The following is a 23105-nucleotide window of genomic DNA, read 5'->3' as shown; positions in this document are numbered from 1 at the left end:
TTTAGATTCTTAGTGAAGTCCTCAGCTCCGATGCAAATGGCGTCGGCCAGATATAAAATATTGCTTCTGTCTAATTAGAACTTGATTGTGTTAATTAACGTACAGCTTCCACCCATACAGTATCATCGACGAATGCCTCATTTCTTTGGCATTATTAGGAAGTTTTTTGGTCTTAAAATATTTTAGATTTTTTTTTTTATTAAGGGGGGGGGGTATTATGCCAAATTGGATATGACAACATTGTTCTCTCATCAAAAACATACCTGGAGCTGTGTTTCGAGCCGCTAGCGCATCTTTCAGTAATCTTTTCATCTTCCCCAGAGGCTATTCTTAGCGTAAATCATTAAATGGCTTAGCATTGCGGTGACAGCTCCCAAAAAGCTCCTCCTCAGGTCCTACATATCGAGGAAATGCTTTCCTCACCTCTCCATCTCTTGATAAATGTAATCCTCCTCTGGTTCACTACAGCCAAACAAGAACTTTTTATTTCCTTTTTTTTTTTATCACTGCACATCAAAGGGGAGCAAAAGGAAATTAATTAATATGTCTATTTTTGGGGACTTTCTCGATAACGATGATGAAGCGGTATTTATCAGATATGCAAAAATGTGCTGCAAACACCTTCATTGCTTTGTTGCACAAAAAGATAATTGTCCTGAACAGTTTACAAAATGACAGAAAGAAACGGTTTCCACATTTTTCCCAATTTTTACCATTTTTTCCCTCATTTGTTTCATAATTTTTCACATTTTTATTCAATTTTTTTCTTATTTTTTACAATATTTTCTCTCAGTTTTTGTCTTGTTTTCCCACATTTGTCAACATAAACTCGATATTGTAAATTTCCACATCTTCCAAACAGCAATTTAAATTATATCTTGTAGATGATACTTCTACTGTAAATAGGAAAGAAAAAGGAAGGGCTGCTCTAAAAAGCACAATACCTCCTCTTTAACGTTTCAATAAAAAATACAAATTTCCAAGATGTGTCTTTAAAATGGAAGCATGCTGTACTTTTTATTGTTGCCGGGTGAAACGGCACTACGTTGTAGTGCGTTGGCAGAAAAGGGCCGTTTCTTGGCCTTGAGTTGTCTCTCTTTTTGCATTTCCTTTGCATCCTTCTGTTGAATGTCTGTTTTTTGTGAATAACGTCCTTCCTGTCTCATTATCCGCCTTCACCTTTCTTGCCATTTCCTCAGTCCACAATATTGATTAGCAAATCACTTTAATATCAGCAGTTTTCACTCAAAAGATGATTATTTAAACTTTCTTTTGAATCGATTAAGAGAAAACGCAAAGCCCTGTCACGCCGCATATACGAGAGTGAGCTTCAGAACGCCCGACTTTGGGTCTCTCTCGTCCCGAGCACCAAAATAGATACAATTAATGAAGTTTCAATCAATGCACGGCTAAACATGACGAGACGGCATATAGCTTCACTCTTTTTAATCTTTTAAGACCCTTCAGTTGGAGCCGGCGAGGAGACTTCAGCTCCCTCAAACTGTCAGCGCTGGAGCGACGTGTCTAAGCCTCGCGCTGGATCCACTGTCACCCCTGTACTTTGACTTATTTTCAGCCGTCCTTCTTGTCTCCGTATCCATTTTTCATTTTTATTTCTGCACTCATCAAATCCTGAGCAAATCTTGAAGCGATAGGGGGATGCGGTCTCGGCTTTTAAAGTCTAAATTTATACGTGCAAACATTTAAATGAAGCCTTCGCGCTCCTGATGCGGGTGTATTCGTATGTCAAATTAGATGCATAAAATTTAAAATAGACAGATGTCTGGTTGAAGTCTGGTCAAACATGAATTATGCTTATTTTCAGGTTGAGCTTTGTGTCTTCATGAATACAACTAATCACAGTAATTTAAATAACAAATTAGGGCTGCGCAATATATCGCAAAAATATCGTATCGTGTTATGAGGTGATGCAATATCTGTATCGCAAAAAAGTCACGATATATTGCAAAAAGTATCGTATCGCATGACGTCCGTATCGCATAAAGCCACAATATATCGCAAAAAATCTCATATTGCAATATTAGGTGATGCAATATCCAATATCGCAAAAAGCCGCAATATATCGCAGCTTCATCTGACTGAGATCGACTTTTTTTTTGCAAACTCTGCCAAAAAAACAAACAATGCATTGAACTTATGAATGTGTAAAAGTTCAGTTTTAGTTCCAACATTTCCTGAATTAGTTCAATTTGAGTCATTTTGGTCCTGATGTTGTGTTTTCTAAGTCTTCTTTTGACACAATTTGCTGGAAAAGCTCGATTCTGGTGATTTGTGTTTCATGAGGATGAACCGTATCGCGTTGGAAATAGGTTTAGTAAAATATCGCAATAATCTCGTTCTCGCGATATTGCACAGCCGTATCGCATATCGCAAGTGACTTCAATATCGCGCAGCCCTATAACAAATATAATGCTTTGTTCGCTTTAAATGATTAATGTTTTTGTGCTACTTTTAACCTCTTTGTTAATATACAGTACAATGTGCACACTCACTGCTTCTAATGCAATGTTTAAAACAATTGTGAAACGCACTCATTTATTACTGTGTGAAACTACAATGAATATAAATGAACTGTATTATGCTTATTAATCTGTAAATTATTAAATACACAGCTATGGAATAAGTCCTACAGCAGTGGCGGGCCTTTGACAGTCTCTGAATAATGATGCTCCTCCAATAAATGTTACATTATAGCCAGTGTGCAAACTGCATCCGCTGTGTCTTAAACAAACCCTCCGTAGATTCGCTTCAGTCAGATGCTGTTTCTTTTCCTCCCTCTTCTTTTTTTTTTTTTTTTTTGCTTTTTGTTCCGGGCAGCCACCAACACTCCTTTGTGGTTTGGACAACCCACTCGCTGCTGGCTGCCTGTCCGACTTACCACCTGATGGGGTAACTGTACCACTGCATTTGCCTGTGCCGTGTGTCCGTGACCGCTGTCCACATCCGCCCACCCACACCCTCCTATAAGTCTCCTGGTCTATGTGTTGTTTGCTCCATAACCGACCTCCCCCCACCCCGAAAGTCCGACAGCTCCCGTGTCTTCATTTGTCTCGGTTCAGTGTTGTAGCATGTGAAAGGGAATGACGATTTGATGTTTATCCATCCCAATAAACCACGTGGAAGAAGCCACTGCGAGCGAGGTGGCATGAGGTGACACAAGGCGTTGGATCAATCCGACTTTGTGAGCTCACACAATCTGAGCCTCAAGAGAAATATCTGTAGAAGTCGAGTTTTTACCACTCAGACACAGTGCAAGATGAAAATGCGGTTTGGAATCCACATCCAGCTCCATTTTAGAGGTGAATGGTGACATCTAGGCGGGTATCTTTTGAGGAGACCTTTTGTTTTCTCTTCAGCCACAGCCCACACATATTATTCTAATGATCTGTAGGTAAATTGCTCATATTCATTTAAAGCTTTACAAGTTTTTAAAGTACTTTACATTCATTCATTAGTCACGTAGGGCAGTGTTTTCCAACCATGGTTACAGGGACTCAAGGACTAAGCAGCAGGTACTTGGAACTATTTCAACGTGAATAGGAAGTTAAAACCAAACACTATCATCAGAAAGTACTTAAAGAAGAACTAAGTAGCTTGTTTAATCCTTTTTGTAATATCCCATTAACACTTCGTAATACAAGACTGTTAATGGGATGATTGGAGGGTCTTTCATCTTCCCCTTGTGTCTCTGTACAGAAAAACAACCTTGCAACTTCCCTGCCTCTGGGTCGGAGGCGAAATACACACTAATAGAATCACGAAGAGGAAGCTAACAGGCTAGCAGGCCAAGCTAACTGCAGGCTAGCGCCACTTTAGCAGTGTACAGGTTTGAGTGAAAAAAATTATCTCCATTGTGTCATTGGGTTGTGGCACAATGTACAATATCCCTCTCTCCTTTTGTCTTTTCTGTCCGCGTATTATTTACTCTCACGGACAATTAATGAGTAAAAAAAACACATGCTACGACACCCGCAGTGGCATTTATGGCCTCTAGGGGCATGAGTTACTTAGTTCTGCTTTAAGTAATGCCTTCCTAAATAAACTGCCACACCCTTGAGTGAGGGGGTACAAGGACAACGAAGGGGTTCGCAAGACATAAAAGAGAACTGCTGACATAGGGTATAAGGTCATTATTGCTGTGTGTCCTGGGGCGCACCGATACGGTTGGTACTGCCATTCCGTGCCACTTGCCTTTACAGAAACAGCAGTAACATGGGCCGCATAAAGCAGCTCCCAAACGTATTAACATCTAATCCCAGGTCCAATTTCTGGAACCGATTACACAGGCTGTTTCACATCATGTTTAAGGTAATTGAAAAGTTCATACAGGCAATTAAATAGAAAGAAAAAGACCTAAACTGTTTTGCTTACCACAACAGAATCCAACGTGCGTTTCCAAACTTTCTTCATTACATAAAACATCCACCTAAACCCATTAGTCTCCACATCTGACGAGTGCTGCCAGCTCATTTAAACCATTTAAAAGCACAAATCTACTGCGATGCTGAGCCAGTCGTTTTTTATAAAAAGAATATTTTATCATAACGGGGCTGATCTTCGTTGGAAATGGAAAATTAGTTTCTTTTAACTCCGATGCCACATGCGCTGACTGCTCTGTCATCTCCACATAGCGCTGAGCTGATAGTTGTGTAGTGTTTGAAGCCCACAATCATCCAGGCCGAGCAATGCAGATCTCTGAAGACCACTGTGATGAGGACACTGTTCTCATCTGCCTGCAACTTTATTCTTTTTGAGTAATGGCACTGTTTATGGCAGACAGCGGTGCGCTTGTATCTGTACTATATTTGTATTAAGCTTTTTTTTAAATACTTGGATGAATTGTAATAGGCCTTGTTTACTGATTTTCAATAAGTTAGTCCAAACAGTTCAATCTTGTACAGCGCCAACTAGTCAAGTAGTTACTAGTCTGCTTTCAGAATAAACTACTAATCAAAGAGAGCGCCACAGTTAAATCCAAATTCCTTTTTTTTTTCCTAACCATGATCTAATGTGATGCATCTGCTCATATGGCCTGAGTTGTAAATGTAAAGCTTCAGACGTCACGTAGCACATCTTATTTGAATACACAACAAACTCATTTCCATAATTGACACCCTTTATAACAGAGCATCTGACTCTTTGGCCTTGCTGGTTTCTAATGGAGTATTCTCTCTTGACATAACACATCCTTCTGTCCACGCTGAGCTGTTGTTTGGACATGAATATGCAGGACACTTGGCAGGAGGGGGGGGGGGGGACTCAGAGGAGCTGAATAACCTTCTATTAGTGCAGTGTGTTTACTTACGGGATGTTCAGAGACTGTTTTTTACAAATGACGAATGCTTGGCTGCCTTCACTCTGAGACTCACCATTTGGACTCAAATGAGCCTCACTCTGATGTTGTTTTAGCGGGCACTAAATGTACCCACGTCCCAAGAGGATGCCCCCTGGAGCTTTGACTCACTCTCCCCAGTGCTCTGTGCGCGCTCGGCGGCAGCAGCAGCGAGCGGCTTACACTTCGTTTCATCACAAGCACAGGATCCAACTTCCACTTAATCCTCAACATATTTCGCTCGTATTGTCTTAAAGTGCAGGATTAACACAGAGTTGAATCAGACTCGAGAGAAAATGCACACAGGCAGGGAAGTACTGCAAGTACCTGGTGCAGGAATTATACACAGTGTACTGCAGTGCTGTACAAGTACTCAGTGGAGTTCTTGATGTAAGTGCAAGTATTTAATTGTGTATTGCAAGTTTTCGGTGTAGTAGGCGCAAGGAGGTTGTTGGTTCAATCCAGTCCTTGTCCTCAGTTTCATTTTATGCTCCAAAGGCACGTGTACATAAAGTGAACAAACTAAGTGGAGAAATACTTAACCAGCACCTTTTATTCTTGGTGAATAAAAAACAATTTGGGAGAGCTCCTCCTCTGTAATGTCTCCATCTGGGAAGCGTTGGGCCAAGAATCGCTCTAAAGATGCTTGTGCAAAGGCATTATGAGAAAAAAGGTTCCTCCATTTAATGCACAATAAAAGAAAAATATCCCACTGGTTTTAGACTTGCAACCTTTAGATCACCACTGCCCCATATGTCCTTTAAGTAGTATCACTTTGAAAACTTCTATGTCCTACTTCTGGGTGGCTAAATTTAGACCAAATGCACCTTTTTTTGTTCCCTTTACACCTTTCTTTGAGTAAAATTTCTCTCCCTCTCTCTTTGTAGATCTCTTGTGGAGGACGACGACGCGCACATGAAAGTGGCCCTGGGCTATGGCGACATGGGCATCTCTGCTCACCTGCAGGCCTCCAAAACAGGCAACACGCGCTTCTTCACGAGCAACACGCACAGCTCTGTGGTTCTTCAGGTCAGTGTCCAGATCATTCGCTTTTACTGAGTGCGGCTTTAGCGGTTTGATTTCTCTTGTTATTTGCAATGTTTCTGCTTTAGAGGGCTCATATTGTTCCAATTCACCTTTTTTTTCAATTAATCTGGTCACGGAGCAATTGGAGCAGTTTGAACGGGCGGGCCTAACGCGCACAGATTGTCAGTGAAATAAACCAATTAGCAATTAGCGGAAGTGATGACAGCTCCAGTCCAATTCAAAAAATATGAAGTGAATATAAACTCACGCGGACAACGAGAGGCAAAATCCTCAACTAATTCATCCATGATTAGTTTTGGCTAATGTTAATGTTAATTGAACTAACAGCATATTGGTGCAGCGAGTGACGTAACCTTGTCATTTCTCTATGATGGTCGTGATTGGTTCGGCCTTAGCCGCCAATCAGACACTTGTTTACCGTGTGTGGCCAGACCCACCTTCTTTCGCGCAGAAATAGGTGTGTGTGGTTTATCAGGCTAGCTGTTGCCATCTAGCTTTTAGCCTGCGATTAGCTTTCTCTGTTTTCCTCATTGCAGTAAGAGTAACCTCCGCTTTTTGCCAGTCCCTCACAAGTTTCTCGCTCAGACTTTCTGCTGCTCGATTACAGGTTTTACAGCGGTTTGATTTCTCTTGTTATTTGCAATGTTTCTGCTTTAGAGGGCTCATATTGTTCCAATTCACCTTTTTTTTCAATTAATCTGGTCACGGAGCAATTGGAGCAGTTTGAACGGGCGGGCCTAACGCGCACAGATTGTCAGTGAAATAAACCAATTAGCAATTAGCGGAAGTGATGACAGCTGTGTTTCACTTGGTTCATGCATGTTGAAGTCACCAATGAGTCAATAAAACCTGAAATGCCAATGTCCAAAAGTAGCCAAAATAATCAATAATAGGACCTTTTTACTTTACATGGATATTTCTAGATTTTATCCTGTTAATGTTTTGGTAAATGGTCTCAAAATGTATATCACGCTTTCCCACCTACAGTCGACACTCAAAATGCTTGTCAATTTCTTGTTTCAGACTGGATACTCTAGTTTTAGTACAATATTTACTAAAGGGTTTATTCAGTTCATCTTTTTGCATCATGTGTCTGTTTGTTGTTTTTTCGTATCAAACCATTTTTACAGTCATAATCATTTAAAAGCCCTGTGGCAGCGGAAAATATGAGCAAACATCTTCCCCTGTAAGTTCAAACCTCTCCTTTGTCTCTAAAGTTTGACCTACTTTTCAAAAAATGTGTTGAACTATTCACTTTCTATTTTTATTATCTATTCACCGTTTAAACTAAATGTCCTTCTCTTCATACAAAGCTCTGAAGTATCACGGTTTGTGTACGGGAATGCTTAAGTTTGATCGAGCGTTTGCATCGCAGTAGAGAGACCTTCACCGTAAGGAGAATATATGCAACACAAACTGCTGATATTTTATAGAGGGAGATATTGAAACCCAAATCGATCCGTTATCCACACTGGGGCTGCTTCGCCTGTCGCCGCTCATTTGCATAAAGTTTACATCAGCTCGTGGCAGCTACATCAGCGCGGTTCTGCCGTTGGACTGTGCGGCTGCTGCAGTGTCGGCCGTGTCACTCTCTCTCGGTGGAAATAAATGGGTGTTGGCCTCTTTTTCTCTTCATTAATCATTTGTAGTCACCGCGCCGTAATGAATGATAATGATTTTCTGGGGCAGCTGAACCCTTGCCCCGCAGACACAGTTAGCTTGTGTACCTAATCACACTGGGCTAATTACCAAATACTGTGTTCACATTTTAAACAATATTTACAGACTGTGGTGTAATCAACAACATGTGGGGCTACAGCATCAGTGAAAGCATCAGGGACATTGTACTGAAACAAAAAAGCTTGACGATAGGAACCGCACAGTGTGATCGTAGTTGGTCACTGCGTTAAAGGTGCATAATGCAACTTTGTATGTGGGAAAAAAAGTTGATATTTGTGCAGATTTTAACTTGCAGTGAGTGACCCAGTGGCTGTATGAGTGGTCAGCATGATGCCTTTGCTTTCCATCATGGTGGCCTCTACAACGCTCCAGGATCAATTGTTTTGTAGGTTTTCTGGTGAGAGGGACAATCAGCAGTGAAAACCTTCCAAACAATTGATTCTGGAGCGTCATAGAAACCACTAATGTAAAGTAAAGGCGCCATGCTGACCACTCACGCAGCCGCTGGGTCACTGCAAGGTTAAATACGCATCAACTTTTTTTCCCCCACACATTAATAGTTGCATATTGCACCTTTAAGTGGATACAGATTGAAATCGTAATTTTAATGGTTGCAGTTGGCAAATTTCAATTTCTTTCCAATTTCTTTCTACATGAATAAAACTGCAATCCCTGATTACACTTCCGCATGTCATTCTTGTATTAGTTTAGCAGTTTATATTTTGTGAATGTGCCTTAAATGTGCCCTATGAATGACAAAACATGAGTCGTAGTAGAAATAAACATTCAGATATTACTGTGTACTAGTATTGATTTCAGCTATAAAATAAAGTCACTACCTGGATGTTTTAAAAGCAAAGGAAGCTGGGTGAGGATGGTGGAGGGAAAACTATAATCTGGCAGCACTTATCATGTGTAGACTGGCTTTGGCACAAACCACATTTAAAGTGTGAACTAATGTGCAAAAGATGACTCTCCGAAGAGTCACTTGAGCTGGATCCATGGCAGGAGCAAACAGCTGGGCCTTTCTCACCGCCAGTAACCCCATTGATCCAAGTAAAAGGACTGCTTTCTTTGTTTTAATTACCAACTATTCCACTGTGGATACTTAAACCGTTATGTGGCAGTATAGCCTTCGCCTGTTAACCCGGTATGAAGAACAATACATCTCTCTTACTGTAACGTTGATGCAGCAGATTCTGTTTCCTCGTGTGAAATGATTACCTCTTACTCCAAATATAGCTTACCTGACTGTTTTATCTCAACGTGGGACGGACTCACGTAGACTTTGTGTTGAAGGAGCATTGCTTACTCCTTTATTAATTGGTGCATCAGAGACCTTTGCTGAATTTATGTCTTTTGTTACTAATCCACGCCCATGTAACATCATTGAGTTCCCACAGCTCACATTTCCCTCTGTGCTCTTTCCCCACAGGGATTTGACCAGCTGAGGATAGAGGGCCTGCTCTGTGACGTCACGCTGGTGGCAGGAGATGGAGACGAAACGTTTCCTGTGCACCGCGCCATGATGGCCTCCTCCTCCGACTATTTCAAAGCCATGTTTACAGGTCGGTATGATTAAACATTTGCATGGATATAACGCATTATGCAAGAGTTGTGCATGTTTTGACCCTTATGCATGCATCTCATTTAGCCGCTCTTGTATTGTATGATTAAAAAGCAACATATTTTTTATTCATGGACGATGCAGTGCTTCAGAGCAGTCCCAGTTATGTCACAGCCGTTTTGCCTCATGAGAACCGCCCACAAAGACTTTGTGCCCATTGGCCTCCAGTGTTGTGTGTATCTATAATTCATAAAGGTTGCTACCTGACACACGCTCGATGTCTGGTTATGGTCACTCCTCAGCACACTTAGGAACAAAAGGGTTTTAAAGTGTATTAACAGGGGTGCAGCCATTACATTATCTTGTAGTCGATTAAGTTTCTCGTGATGTTGTTAATAGAGTTCCACCGATCCAGCTTTTTTGCTTCCGATTCCGATACTGATACTGGGGGTTTGAGTATCTGCCAATATCCGATATTAACCAACTTCCTTTAAATTGTCTTTCTCTGAGCGAAAAAGCGGTTGGTCCTCGTATCTCCATTGTGAGATCAATTAAGTCTCGTCATTATTGGAAAGCATTTAACAAGGATCACTTGATTTTCGACACTATCCTTGGGTCAGGCTATTTTACATTAACAACTCGCATAAAGCGATAATGATCAGATTGATCATTACAACTTGTGCATCACAAATATCTTATTAGTTATTATTTAACAGCATTTCATGAACTAAAATACAAATGCTTGGCCTCTCCATCAGTGGCCAATTTTATTTTATTATGCCACTTTAGGTATTTCTATCATAGTTTCTGTCCCAGCTTTGATTAGTTGCCGCTAGCATTAGCATGATGTTGCTAGTCGCAGCATTGTCCGCGGCGATCAAAGATACGTTTCAGGTTTAAACTAACGGCGTGATTGAATTCTCTTCTTAGCTTCAAAATGAGATACAGCACTTACATTTAGTCGGTGGAAGTTGTTGTTTTTAAAGCAGTGAGAGCCAAAACTTTCAGTATCAGATATTTGTTGCCGATACCAATCAGGATGTATGGTGGGAGCCAGAAACGAGTCTGGGGCTGCAGCTAACAGTTATTTCAGGTGTACATTTTCAGCTTTGCTTTAATCTGGCTACATACAATTTGTATATTCATTGTATATTCAGGCTTGAAAACATGAGGAAATAGGTAGTGTAGCTTTAAGATGATTTCACACAGTAATTAAAAGTGTTCTGTGTTCAGTAAGCAACATTTTCTGCCAGTATTTTCTTTATTTTTTATTTAATCGTGTTTTTAATGTGCAGCGTCTTCGTTCATTAACTTTAAGTGGCTCCTTTTATTGTATTCAGAAAAATGTTGCTCTCGGTAAATCATTTCCAAAGCTACCTCTGAAATGATTGAAAGTTTTGACCTTGGAGGCAAATGATGATGAGGAAGAATCTCTCCGACATTGAAAGTTTATTACATTGAAATTATGTGGCACCATTAAACATTCTGCATATTACAATCTGCTGCCTTCACCCTTAGATCAGTCTGTTTTACTTCATCCCGGACAAAGGTTGACTCAGACATTTTTATGAAACCTGCTGTTGTTATTACCAAGACTAAGAGACAACGAAACAACACTTGCCTTAAAAAAATAAAAAAAGAACCTAATGTGTTCTAGGTTGTGAGCCCAATTGAGTAATTTTCGTTATGTAAGCCTTACTTTGTGCCGCTTGAAATCAGATGGAAGTGGCTGCTTGCGAACCACTCAGCCAAATAGGATTATGAATGCATTCCTCTGCCACTTTTAAGAAGTCGTCTTATTCCCCCGCTCTCTGCTCTCAACTCGCAGGTGGGATGAAAGAGCAGGATTTAATGTGCATCAAGCTCCACGGGGTGAACCGAATAGGCCTGAAGAAGATCATTGACTTTATCTACACGGCCAAGTTGTCGCTCAACATGGAGAATCTGCAGGACACGCTCGAGGCTGCGAGCTTTCTCCAAATCCTCCCCGTGCTGGATTTCTGCAAGGTTTTTCTCATATCTGGGGTAAGGACGCCGCGTGGAATAAAAGCTGGTCATGTCTACCTTTTATCTATGTGTCAATTTGGGTTTTATATGTGTGATTATCAGTCGTTGAATTGTCTGCATCTTCAGTTTTCTTTGTGTTGATTACGCCGAAAGGTAAGTTCGTCATCAAAGAAATATCCTAGGCCTAGACTTTTGCCTGTGTAACTTCAAACATTTTAGATTACATTTTCTAATATAAATGGTTGTAAAAGTTGTCTTATGGTGACGCCGTAACCCTGAGAGAAATATGAAGTAGGAGCCAGCTCTGTTAGCGCAGCGTGTATCTGAAAACAAACATTAAAAGTGATAAGAAAGGGACCAAAATCTCCTCGTAAATGTAAGTGCAAAAATGTTCTTGCTGAAGATTTGTGCTTGTGCTTTTATGGAAATTGGTTCTACGCTGGAGCATTATCGCTGCTTCTAAAATGTGTTTAATGTATGCACTTGTTCCTGTGTCTGCATATCATTTGAAAATATTAAGTTTGGGATTATTGGGGCGTCTTGTAACATTGTTCTTCTATTTCACAGGTCTCTCTTGACAATTGTGTGGAGGTCGGTCGCATCGCCAACACGTACAACCTCACTGAAGTGGACAAATATGTCAACAATTTCATTTTGAAAAACTTCCCTTCGCTGCTCGGCACGGGAGAGTTTGTGAAGTTACCTTTTGAGCGTTTGGCTTTTGTATTGTCGAGCAACAGCTTGAAACACTGCAGCGAACTGGACCTGTTCAAAGCCGCGTGTCGCTGGCTGCGCTACGAGGACGGCCGAATGGACTATGCCTCCAAACTCATGAAGAACATCAGGTTCCCCCTCATGAACCCTCAAGAGCTCATCAACCACGTTCAGACAGTAGACTTTATGCGCACAGATAACACTTGTGTCAACCTCCTCCTGGAAGCTAGCAACTACCAAATGATGCCCTACATGCAGCCGGTCATGCAGTCAGAAAGGACAGCCATCCGCTCGGACAGTGCCCACCTGGTCACTTTGGGCGGTGTTCTGCGGCAACAGCTGGTCGTGAGCAAAGAGCTGCGTTTGTTTGACGAAAAGGCGCACGAGTGGAAAGCCCTGGCACCGATGGACGCGCCGCGGTACCAGCACGGCATCGCGGTGATCGGGAACTTCCTTTACGTGGTGGGCGGCCAAAGTAACTACGACACCAAAGGCAAGACGGCGGTGGACACGGTGTTTCGCTACGACCCGCGCTACAACAAGTGGATGCAGGTGGCATGCCTTAACGAGAAGCGCACCTTCTTCCACCTCAGCGCGCTCAAGGGACACCTCTACGCCGTGGGGGGGAGGAACGCTGCCGGAGAGCTCGGTAAGCTGTTTTTGACTTTGAAGCCTTTTATAAATATTGTATGAAGCAGTCGATCCCTAAATGCCAAGAAGGGGTTGGAAAATGATATCACTGTAGATCCTCCTGAGGTCCTACGTGTCCAGAAAGGCTTTCCTCAGCTCTCGATCTCTTGCTAAGAAAATAAAACACCATTAAACCAGAAACAGTCAAATGATTAAGAAACAATAAAACATTAACAGCCAATAAACAATAAACACAATACAAATAGAAATAGATTTAATGAAAAAAATATATAAATATAAAACAATAAAACATGAATTTCAGATAAAACCTCTAAAAAAACAAAACAAAAGAAACAGAGGACCACACAAGTCACGTGGTGTTAAAAGCCGGACAATATAAGTGGGTCTTAAGACGAGATTTAAAACACTCCACATTGGGGGAAGCGGCTGCACGGCAAAGGGGAGCAAGAGGAGGGAGGATGGGAGGGGTTTACGGGGAGGTAGGGTAAAAACCATGAACTGAAGCTACTCAGTATTTTGTCTTGCATTTTCTAACCAACCTAAGATAAATAAAAATGAGTTTGAGATTATTACCAAATAGCTGCAAAAGCATACCGCACCCTCTTTAATATCTCTATTTTGTATCTTTTTTTATCATTTGTCCAATTGGTGAACTCTTTATATTCTTCTCTTTACATCTTATCTAGTTCATTCTAACGGTGACTTTTTATTACAAATTTGTTTCAATCATTTTCACGTATTTGATTCGTAACTTGGCCGTTTGGAGGTCAGTCTTCACTAACTTGAAAATGTGATCAGACATTTCTTGGTTGATGCTGAGTAACTGGTGTGGGCTCTGTAGTAGTGACCCACAGCGCGGTGCCACCCAGTGTTTAAAGCCAGTGAGTAAGAGCCGCGGACACAGCGCTGTCTGCTTCTCCGGGTTATAATTAGACCAAAATACATGGGCCCCATTCATTGGCTGTCTACACTACTGTCTGTTTTTAGCTTTACTGCCCGTGTGCTGCTGCCTGTGGTTTCGCCTTGAAGTTTTCTTTTTTCAGACCGTGCCCAGCCCCTCCTTTTATTGTGTTTGTTTATTCTGTGCAGGGCGTATAATGGGTGGGGTTTTATTGTTTAGTCTCAAAGCCAAGACGGTAAAAATACACAGGCTTTGAATTATAAAAGATATATTTAAAGATTTTTACTACATCGTCAGTCACCGTGAGCTTGATACTTTTGTCTTTATTTTAGGTTTAATTTACACAACAGTCGCACTATATATTTGGACTTGGGCGCGCCCGTCTTCGCCCATCACTACTGTTAGTACCTCAGCATGTTATTCATTGTCTTATCTGTAATTCAAGCCATTCAGCATCTGCTAGATTATGTGCATCCTCAAGGTGACTTTGATGAGAGTTGTTGAGCAAGCAAAGAAGGGTAGCGGCTCATTTTCCCCCACTGTGATTTACCCAGCTGTCCCGGGACCTGCGTTTGCAGCTCGCAGCCCCGAGTGGAACAGATTTACCCTTTAAATACTATATCATTTTACTCATGCTACTCCTACACTACACTTGTTTTAGTTGAAGTCTTTCATTGATTGTCTTTAATTTTCTTTCAGGAACAAGCTAACAAAAAGCTTTTAATCCTAAATACGCTGGTAATTACAGCTCAGTGACATGAACTGACTCAAGAATTACACTGTGGAAAATGTTTTAAATTCTGATTTGATGAATTGACGACTTCTTCTGACACCGACTCTCATTATCTCCCCTTTATTGATTTTGATGACATTTTTAGAGTTAATCTAGTGATCTCTAAAACGCTCCAGAGTCAATTGTTTTGTAGGTTTTCTGGTGAGCGGCTCCGTCCACAGTGAAAACCTTCACTTCAAACAATTGATCCTGGAGCGTCCTAGAGACCATTATGATGGAAAGTAACTCGCACTCATACAGCCGCTCGTCACTACATAGTCAAATACGCACAAATATAAACTTTTTTTTCCACATAAAAAATTGCATAATGCACCTTTAAGACTTACAATACAATATATAATTAGTTTTGTTTCAGTTCTGGTTCCATCATTAGTGCTGATTTTGACATTGAGTTAGTGATATTATAGGTATTACGTATTTTATATAATAATCAACTTTCTGTGTCACATTGTTCAGATAAAATATAATAACATCATTATCGCAATAACAATCATAGGCCAATATTGCAGTTTTTCCTCATATCCTGCAGCTCCTAGTGAAATAGGTCGATACAACTTTCCTAGAAAAGCAGCATGTTGACAATAAAAATCCCTTGTAGTTGTTTCAAACATCAGCTGCAAGTTCTCCCCCTGCCAACCTGAAAAAGTCGCTCCCTGTTTGTTAGGGGGTCACGTATCCCCCAATTACTCCCAATGAGCATCACTCCTGTGGACCCCATCGCCTGCGTTTCCTGGATTTGGTGAAAAGATCCACGGGGGCTGTAAGATAACGCGGGCTCCCATCTCGATCTCCTTATTTCCTGTGCAGCCTGGTGGGGTAGTGTTTAAGTGTGTGTTCGCTCCCACGCCGAGCCCCTCCAAGGCCTTATTTGCCTCTGTTTGTCCTCCTTAGCTGTGTCCCGACCTACTTTCTACTAATGCCGGCTTCTTCTTCTTTTTTTTCTCTCCTCTCTCCTCGTCTTTCTCTTAAAGCTACCGTGGAGTGCTACAACCCCAGGACAAATGAGTGGACGTACGTTGCCAAAATGAATGAGCCGCATTATGGACACGCCGGGACGGTGTACGGCGGTTACATGTATATTTCAGGTATGTATTATAGTTACTATACTGTATATCCTGCTTCAGATTTTGATTAATTGCAAACTGTATCACAAATATGAATGGTAGCAATAAGCAAATCACAAATGTAGCTGTTAAACGTGTACTATGCAACCTTTTAGGAGGGGAGAAAAAATATATATATTTGTGCGCATTTCACCCTTTTAATGAGTCAGTGGCTTTATGGGTCCTCATGGCACCTTTGTTTCCCCTCACAGTGGCCTCTATGACGCTCCAGGATCTAGGCCTGTCACGATAACAAATTTGCAGTTCGATATACTGAGGCAGGAAAGTATCGCGACTAACGATGTTATTGACTCTAATGATGCCAGATACTGTCAACTCATAAAAATTAAAGTAAACCTTTGTTCTAAAAGTGCATCATCATATCCTAAAATACCACACGAGCTGCAATGAACATGACAAATAATAGAACTCAATTTGCTTCAGTGAAAAATCTAAGTGCTACAAAGAAAGAATAGGGGGGTTAATGCTAATAAATGTACAGACGATTAATATTGAGCCCAAAAAATGTATTGTTTTTCTGTTTTCTATTGAACAATTAGTCGATATAGTATTTATCGTGACAGCCCTGCCAGGGTCAAATGTTTTTAGGGGTTCCTAACCCAAAAACAATTGATTCTGGAGCGTCATAAAGGCCATTGTGAGGGAAAGCAAAGGTGCCATGCTGCACCCAGAACGCTACAGAGTGATGAAAAGGTCAAATACATGCAAATATCAAGGTTTTTTTCACATAAAAAGTTGCATGGGTCATATTAACTTAACAACATAATATCCTGTTACCATGGCATACACAACGAGCTACAACACAAACACCGTATTTTCCAGACTACAAGTCGCACCAGCCCAAAAAAAATGCATAATGCAAACTCGTTCTCGTTTTTTTGTTTTCTTCATCGGTACACAAGCCTAAAGCCCCCTCTAGTGACAATAACGAACAAGTGAAATTAAATATATTGATATATATGTCGCACCTGAGTACAAGTCGCACCCCCAGCCAAACTGTGAAAAAAGTGCGACTTATAGTTCAGAAAATACGGCAGATATTTTTCCAAGATTGTGCAGCCCAACTTCAAATGAAATTCAAGCTTTGAATAAAACAGACATACTGTATATTTTCTTTACTTTCTGGATGGACAGTTTTATTTCTTCCTCAAAAATAATTATATGCCACTGTCTAAAACTCTCAGTGTTTGAGTTGTGCATCATCGCCATGACTCACCGGGTTGAGGCTGAGTTTAGGTCATGTTTTAAAGAAGGAAAAAAGAGATTCTGTCACCATTGACCTAGATGCCAGGAAATGTTCTCCACAACATCACACTTTCAGAGGCGTATAATTATGACTCTAGATTGTAAATGATTATAAATGGATGTTTCAATTGAAGCAAATGCAACACAAATGTAAGCAGAATCATAATTATTCGGTATTATCCATGTTTACAAAAGCAAATATGCAGGTGCGATTTACCTTTTCAAGATGAATTTTGCTGCGCACTCTTTTAAACTTGGTGTTAGGATTAGGCCACAAACACTACCTCAGATATTTCTTCCATGAGACACCCACGTTGCCTTGTATCGGCTCCTGAATCCAGGTAAAGGGATGATTCTTGAGCTGGGGCCGGTGACTAGACAATAAAACTGGCTCACGCTTCGTAGGCGTCTCCTCAGCCCTTGTTCGCTTTTTCGGATTGAACCAAAACCCAGCGTTATGGAGATGAGCCCCAGTTTCTGTGTGTGACTAATCCAGTGCAACGCTCCATAGAGGAGGGAGGGGAGCGTTAGGAGCTAGTAGAGTGAAGGAGACTGGAGGCTGTGTAGGAGGTGAGCACAAAAGCCCTGAGTTAATCTGTCTTGGCCTTCTGCTCTTTTGTTACAACCAGGCGCATTATTGACTCGATGCATGCTTCAGGTGTGTTCATATAAAACAAAACATTTTCATTTCAGTCACACACCATCATCTTCTTTCAGCCGAGTCATCATGGTCAACAATCTACACCATGACTCGGCTGAATGAAGATGATGGTGTAGTGTCTTTTTATACATTTGTGTGACTAGTTTGAGCATGTACCTTTTGTTATAACTATTTTGTTATAACTAATTTATGTGATTTACAAAATGCCGGGGATTACGGTAAATCTTGTTTCATCAACTGCTGTAATGATTTCATTTCATAACTGGAGATTTCACATGACTACTTTACCTGGGTATGATAATAATAATAATGTCCTCATTTACATTCAAATCACCGTTTTGTTCATTTAAAATCCCCCCATTTCCTTCTTCTTTCCAGGAGACTTTAATCTTTTCACTCAGATCTTGTCCTTTCAAGCTGCACCATGCCGCGCCTCAGACCCTACATTTATTTCATAATCCATCTGTCTTATTACTGATGAAACCTTTGTCTCGCATCACTCCTGTTTTATGTTTTTTATGAGAGAAAATTACTTTCAATTTGGACTTTACAGCTACATAGCCACCAATTTCCAAAGATTAGAGTGCTTTGATTTTTGTGGCACATCCTAATGGATGTTTTAACAAAAATGCAGCTCATGCCTTTGTGTTTTCCACATTGTTGTTACTTCCTCTTACTTGACTGTCCGCTTTTCACTCATACTCAGCATGCTCAATTACCTCTACTTACTTTTTGGAGCGCCAATATTGCATTTGGCTCAAGAATGAGCTGGGACTCGGTGTCTACGAGGGACTACACAATTCACCAACCCTGAAATCGGAGCAGCACCAGATGAAAGCCGCTTTTTCACATTTAAAAAAATAAATAAACTCAAATGGTGAATAAGAAAGTAGCCGCGTCTGTGCTAATCTGCTGCGTGCCAGCTGTTTCAGTCCCTCTCGCTCCAGGCTTCACTCTGCTGCCTCACACTGATTCTGGGCTTTTCTGCTCTTTCTAATGGACTCCTTTGTTGTTAGCCTCATGTTTCGCTCTTTTCACTTGAACGGCCAACAACCTTTATATGTGACCGCGGTGGAGCCGCGACAAGCAGTGACACGATGTCAGGTTCTGCACCGACAGACCAGGGCTAAATACAAGTCTATACAATGTCCCCATTACCAATGCTTAATAATGATGAAGCCCATGACTTATTTATTCATTAGGCCTCTTTTTAATGTAGACATTGTTTTTTGGTTATAGAAACTGTTTTGAGAGCGCCATAAAGTAGCATTTCCAAATGCTAGACTTCTTAATAAAGACACAAAAGAACTTAAATTTCTCACAAACATTTTATCTCTTACAGAAATATGAATTAAACAAACCCAAAAAATAGCTAACGTGTCCTAAATAGAAATATGTCATTTTTATTCCTAATTTAAAAATGAAAATAAAAACAATGTGATATATTATTTATTTATTAAGTATAAACTTTGCAGTATTTTACATATAAACCTTTGCACTGCGATCTCCTGGGCTGGGGTCCTGTACAAGGTGACCCGTGCAGCAGTGCTCTGCTGTGTGCGTCTGTCACAGTGGATCAGCTCACAGTGTGCGGGCCGCACTGCTGAGCTGTCTGAAGGAATCCTGTCAGCCCCATCACCCTGACAAACGCCCAGCCTCGCAGAGCACATACCGCACCAGGGATCAACATCTGCACACACAAGCTGCAGGCTCACAATTAAAACCATTTCTGTAATGACACTCAAATCCTCTCAAATCACAACCGCGCCTCCTGTCCTGTCGATACTGTGATTGAAAACAAAAAATATATATTTATACAGTGGGAATTGCATGATCTCATTATTTAAGAAACAAGCTTCATTTATGTTTTATTAATGTGGCACAACTTAAAGGAATAGGCCACTGTTTTTACATATTGAGATTCTTACCTGAGCTTAGACGAGTTGATGCGTACCTGTCTGGTCTTGACGCGTGCACTCAGTCACACAAAAGACCAAAGATGTTGTTGGCATTTAGCCTCTCCTCCTCTCCTCCATGGGGCCAAACGGGGGTGAAGTTAGAGGCGACCACGCTCTTCCCTGTGTCCCCTATTTAAATACGTTAGCAGTTACATGATCCAAGTATAGCTACATAAAATTAAACATGTCGATTTTCGGATAAAAGGGTAACACCTTAGCAATATCGCAGTATAATATCTTCACTTTACTGAGTCTACAGGGGTTGGATGTACAGTGGTTTGGTGGGGCTTAAAGTCAGATCATTATAAGTTGATACAGAGGCTCAGGTCTGGACACTTAATCTTTTAAAGAGTATTTCTGGAAATCGCTGATCCGCCCGTTCCGCCTCACCTGTGTGCGTCCTCAGTCACTTCGTCCCCAGGTCCCGCCTGTGCCAGCACTGAGTCGAGCTGCCGAACAAGCCCATGCTGCTGTCATATGTGCAGCATGGTAGGATTTGAAGTTAACATTCACAATCGGTTTCATGAGAAAGACCGAGCCCTATTATATCCGCAGATTGCAGTACTTTTTATTGTGCCAAAAGGAATTTCAAGTTTGACCCCCTTGCACAAGAACAGATTCCGTCAGTGTCTAAAAAAAATCTTCATGGCAACAAAATGGCCTCGGTGGCGCCCTCTTGAAAATCGAAAACGCACTGGGAAATGGGAGGATGTCGACCAAATAAAGACACAAATTGGCAAATACACAGAGCATATTGAGACACTCCAGAAAGTATTTAAAAAAAGGCACAGAAAGATGTGGGATAAAACGTTGTGTAAGAGAGTCAAAGATGTTTCCCTGTGGTTTCATTACACACGTGTCCCTGCTTGCTGTTTTAATAGTCTGTTCAGCTAATTCACACATTATTTTTTATTCTTTAATTGAGCTGCAGCTTGTGTTGAACGCATTCTGTTGAGAAATTGTGTCATTTTGTGTTGGTTTATCAAGAAATCACTCTGAAGAGCAACATTTAATTTGAACAATAATGCATCTTGGACACATCTTTTAGGCAGCCAAAAGCGCAGGGCGGCTCTCCAATCAGTTTTGACTAATTGTTGCGCTCGCTGTCTGACTTCAGTGTGGGAGAGTGGGAGAGTGATCAGACATCGCTGTATCACAGTGTCCAGACTTGAAATAACAGCAGGAGCCTCTTGAGAGGAATTAGAGAGACTGGATGTCGGCTCCAGCCCTCTCTTCTTGTCACACTCTAATGGCACGCTTGTCCTGAAAAGATCTCGGATAAGGGAAATTGATCGTGGCGCGGTTGTTGAATGTGATCGGCCCGAGACGTCCAGCTTCCTAGATGTGAGTTGTTGTTTGGACAATCGTGACAGTGCACCATCATTGGGCAGAGTGATCCTGCCATTCTCCTATTGCTCCTAGTTGCTCTATGCCTGGAGGGGGGGTGGGGGTAAATTCAACCCAAATGCATGCTGGGATGGCGTTCCTCTTTATTTTAAGCCTTCCCTGTAGACATGTCCTGTATTTTTTCGCGTTTTCCTCCCCACTTTCCTGTAGCGTGTTTCTGTTATGTCTAAAAATCTTTCTGTGCGCACGGATGGTTTGCAATGTGCACCTTTTTATAGAAACCGCTCATCATCGACATTAACTCACTTTGTACGGGAAAAGAGACTGAATGAGAAGTGATGCTACTCCAGATTGTAGTGAAATTCTCAACAGCTGTGTGGTTAGTGCTTTGAAAAGAGGAATCGGGCCACAATAAGAAGAATATTTGATGGGTGTAACTATTGTTCTAGCCTGGACCAGAGGGACTTTGAAGCAGTCTGCCTGATTGCTCCATGAGAATAAACTTCTGTCAAAGCGCTGGTTCTACTTTTGTTGCTTTTCCAGTTGTGAAGAATTACAGTCGATGTCTAGTTCAGTGATAAATGTTCTTTTATTTGTAAAGCGCACATACTAAATTAATCATTAATCGTTCTTTCACTGAGAGAACTTTCTTTCTCTGCGCCTCGAAAAGCTCGCTGTGTTCTTGAGGCTAATCCGAGTCTGTCCTTGTGTTGCTGTTGCAGGAGGAATCACTCACGACACTTTCCAGAAAGAGCTAATGTGTTTCGACCCGGATGCGGACAAATGGACTCAGAAAGCGCCCATGACGACGGTGCGCGGCCTCCACTGCATGTGCACCGTGGGGGACCGGCTCTATGTGATCGGAGGGAATCACTTCAGAGGCACCAGTGACTATGACGACGTGCTCAGCTGCGAGTATTACTCCCCCGCTCTGGACTTGTGGACTCCTATCGCCGCCATGTTGCGCGGTCAGAGCGACGTGGGCGTGGCCGTGTTCGAGAATAAGATCTACGTTGTGGGCGGATACTCGTGGAACAATCGGTGTATGGTAGAAATAGTGCAAAAGTACGACCCGGAAAAGGACGAGTGGCACAAAGTGTTTGACTTACCCGAGTCTCTGGGAGGCATTCGGGCCTGCACGCTCACAGTGTTCCCCCCTGAGGACATCTCAGGCTCCCCCTCCAGAGAGTCGCCACTCTCGGCACCTTGACACGTAATGGCTGGGCGGCATTAAAGCTTACACCCCAACACCCTCTGCCCACCCAGCCCTCCAACAAACCCCTAATAGACATTGTTTGCACTTCCTCTCGGACTACATCTGTACTGCTATGTTTCCCCGAGCCCTTGTCCTCAAAGTTGTGCAGAAACTCTTCCCCTGACCTCTCCAGTACATACCGATACAGTTTGGCAACCTAATTACGTGTTAATGTTGCATATTCGGTATACTCGGTATATTTTGGCAGGAAACATCTTGACTTGAAAAGTGACTTTGCAAATCAACTTTTCTACCTGATGTCTTTGAAGTTTTCTTATTTTATTTTTTCTTTTAGAGCTGAGATGTTGACTTCTGCACTGACGCTGTCTCTCTCTGTCTGTGTAGTCTATGCCGGAGCTGAGCAGGTGATTTCAGAGAGCTAGAGCGTAGCCACGAGTTAGCATCACAACACAAACTGGTTTTTAACTCAGGGCTTGGCCCAGGCCCCATTTCTCTTGGACAGTTTCATTTTATTTCCCGCTGTTGCTATGAAACTGTTAACATAATGGTGTTTTCTAAATTTAATAAAGAGGATTTTGAAAGTAATTTTAAATCAAGTTTTCATTCATTATTTCAGAGAATTAGGTCAAACCTTAAATCCCAGGAGAAGATGGCAAAGTTGTTTTCCAAATGCTTCCTCCAAAGGCCACACAGAATTAGTCGGTAAGTAGTTTTATGTTTGTGACGGGTGTAAGCTGTATTCTTAATCCCTGCTCTAGCACTAAAAACAAGATTTGTGCCGCCTGTCTGTTAGTGCCTCAGGACAAGAAACGACCTTTAAAATGTACGCATAGGTTTGACC

The 23105-nt window shown here is 41.5% G+C and overlaps 1 protein-coding gene across 4 annotated transcripts in view; it reads left to right on the top strand.

Annotated features, from left to right (window-relative positions):
• The window catches only part of klhl13 (kelch-like family member 13), a 35077-nt gene extending 12228 nt beyond the window's left edge, over positions 1-22849 (top strand). For 2 of the 4 annotated variants that reach the window (XM_079565506.1, XM_079565508.1), the window contains 7 exons: positions 2839-2910; positions 6241-6382; positions 9516-9648; positions 11476-11672; positions 12222-13017; positions 15685-15798; positions 21771-22849. In XM_079565506.1, coding sequence (XP_079421632.1) covers positions 2839-2910; positions 6241-6382; positions 9516-9648; positions 11476-11672; positions 12222-13017; positions 15685-15798; positions 21771-22258 — 1942 coding nt within the window. In that variant the 3' untranslated portion in view covers positions 22259-22849. The remainder of the gene's footprint in view (positions 1-2838; positions 2911-6240; positions 6383-9515; positions 9649-11475; positions 11673-12221; positions 13018-15684; positions 15799-21770) is intronic. The other 2 variants (XM_079565507.1, XM_079565505.1) reach the window with 1 other exon arrangement.
• The last annotated feature ends 256 nt before the right edge of the window (positions 22850-23105 follow it).

Source organism: Gobius niger (genome assembly GCF_951799975.1).
Source record: "Gobius niger genome assembly, chromosome: 11".
In the NCBI taxonomy this organism is placed as follows: domain Eukaryota; kingdom Metazoa; phylum Chordata; class Actinopteri; order Gobiiformes; family Gobiidae; genus Gobius; species Gobius niger.
Note: the sequence above shows the minus strand (reverse complement) of the source record. Positions and strands in the feature narration are given on the sequence as shown.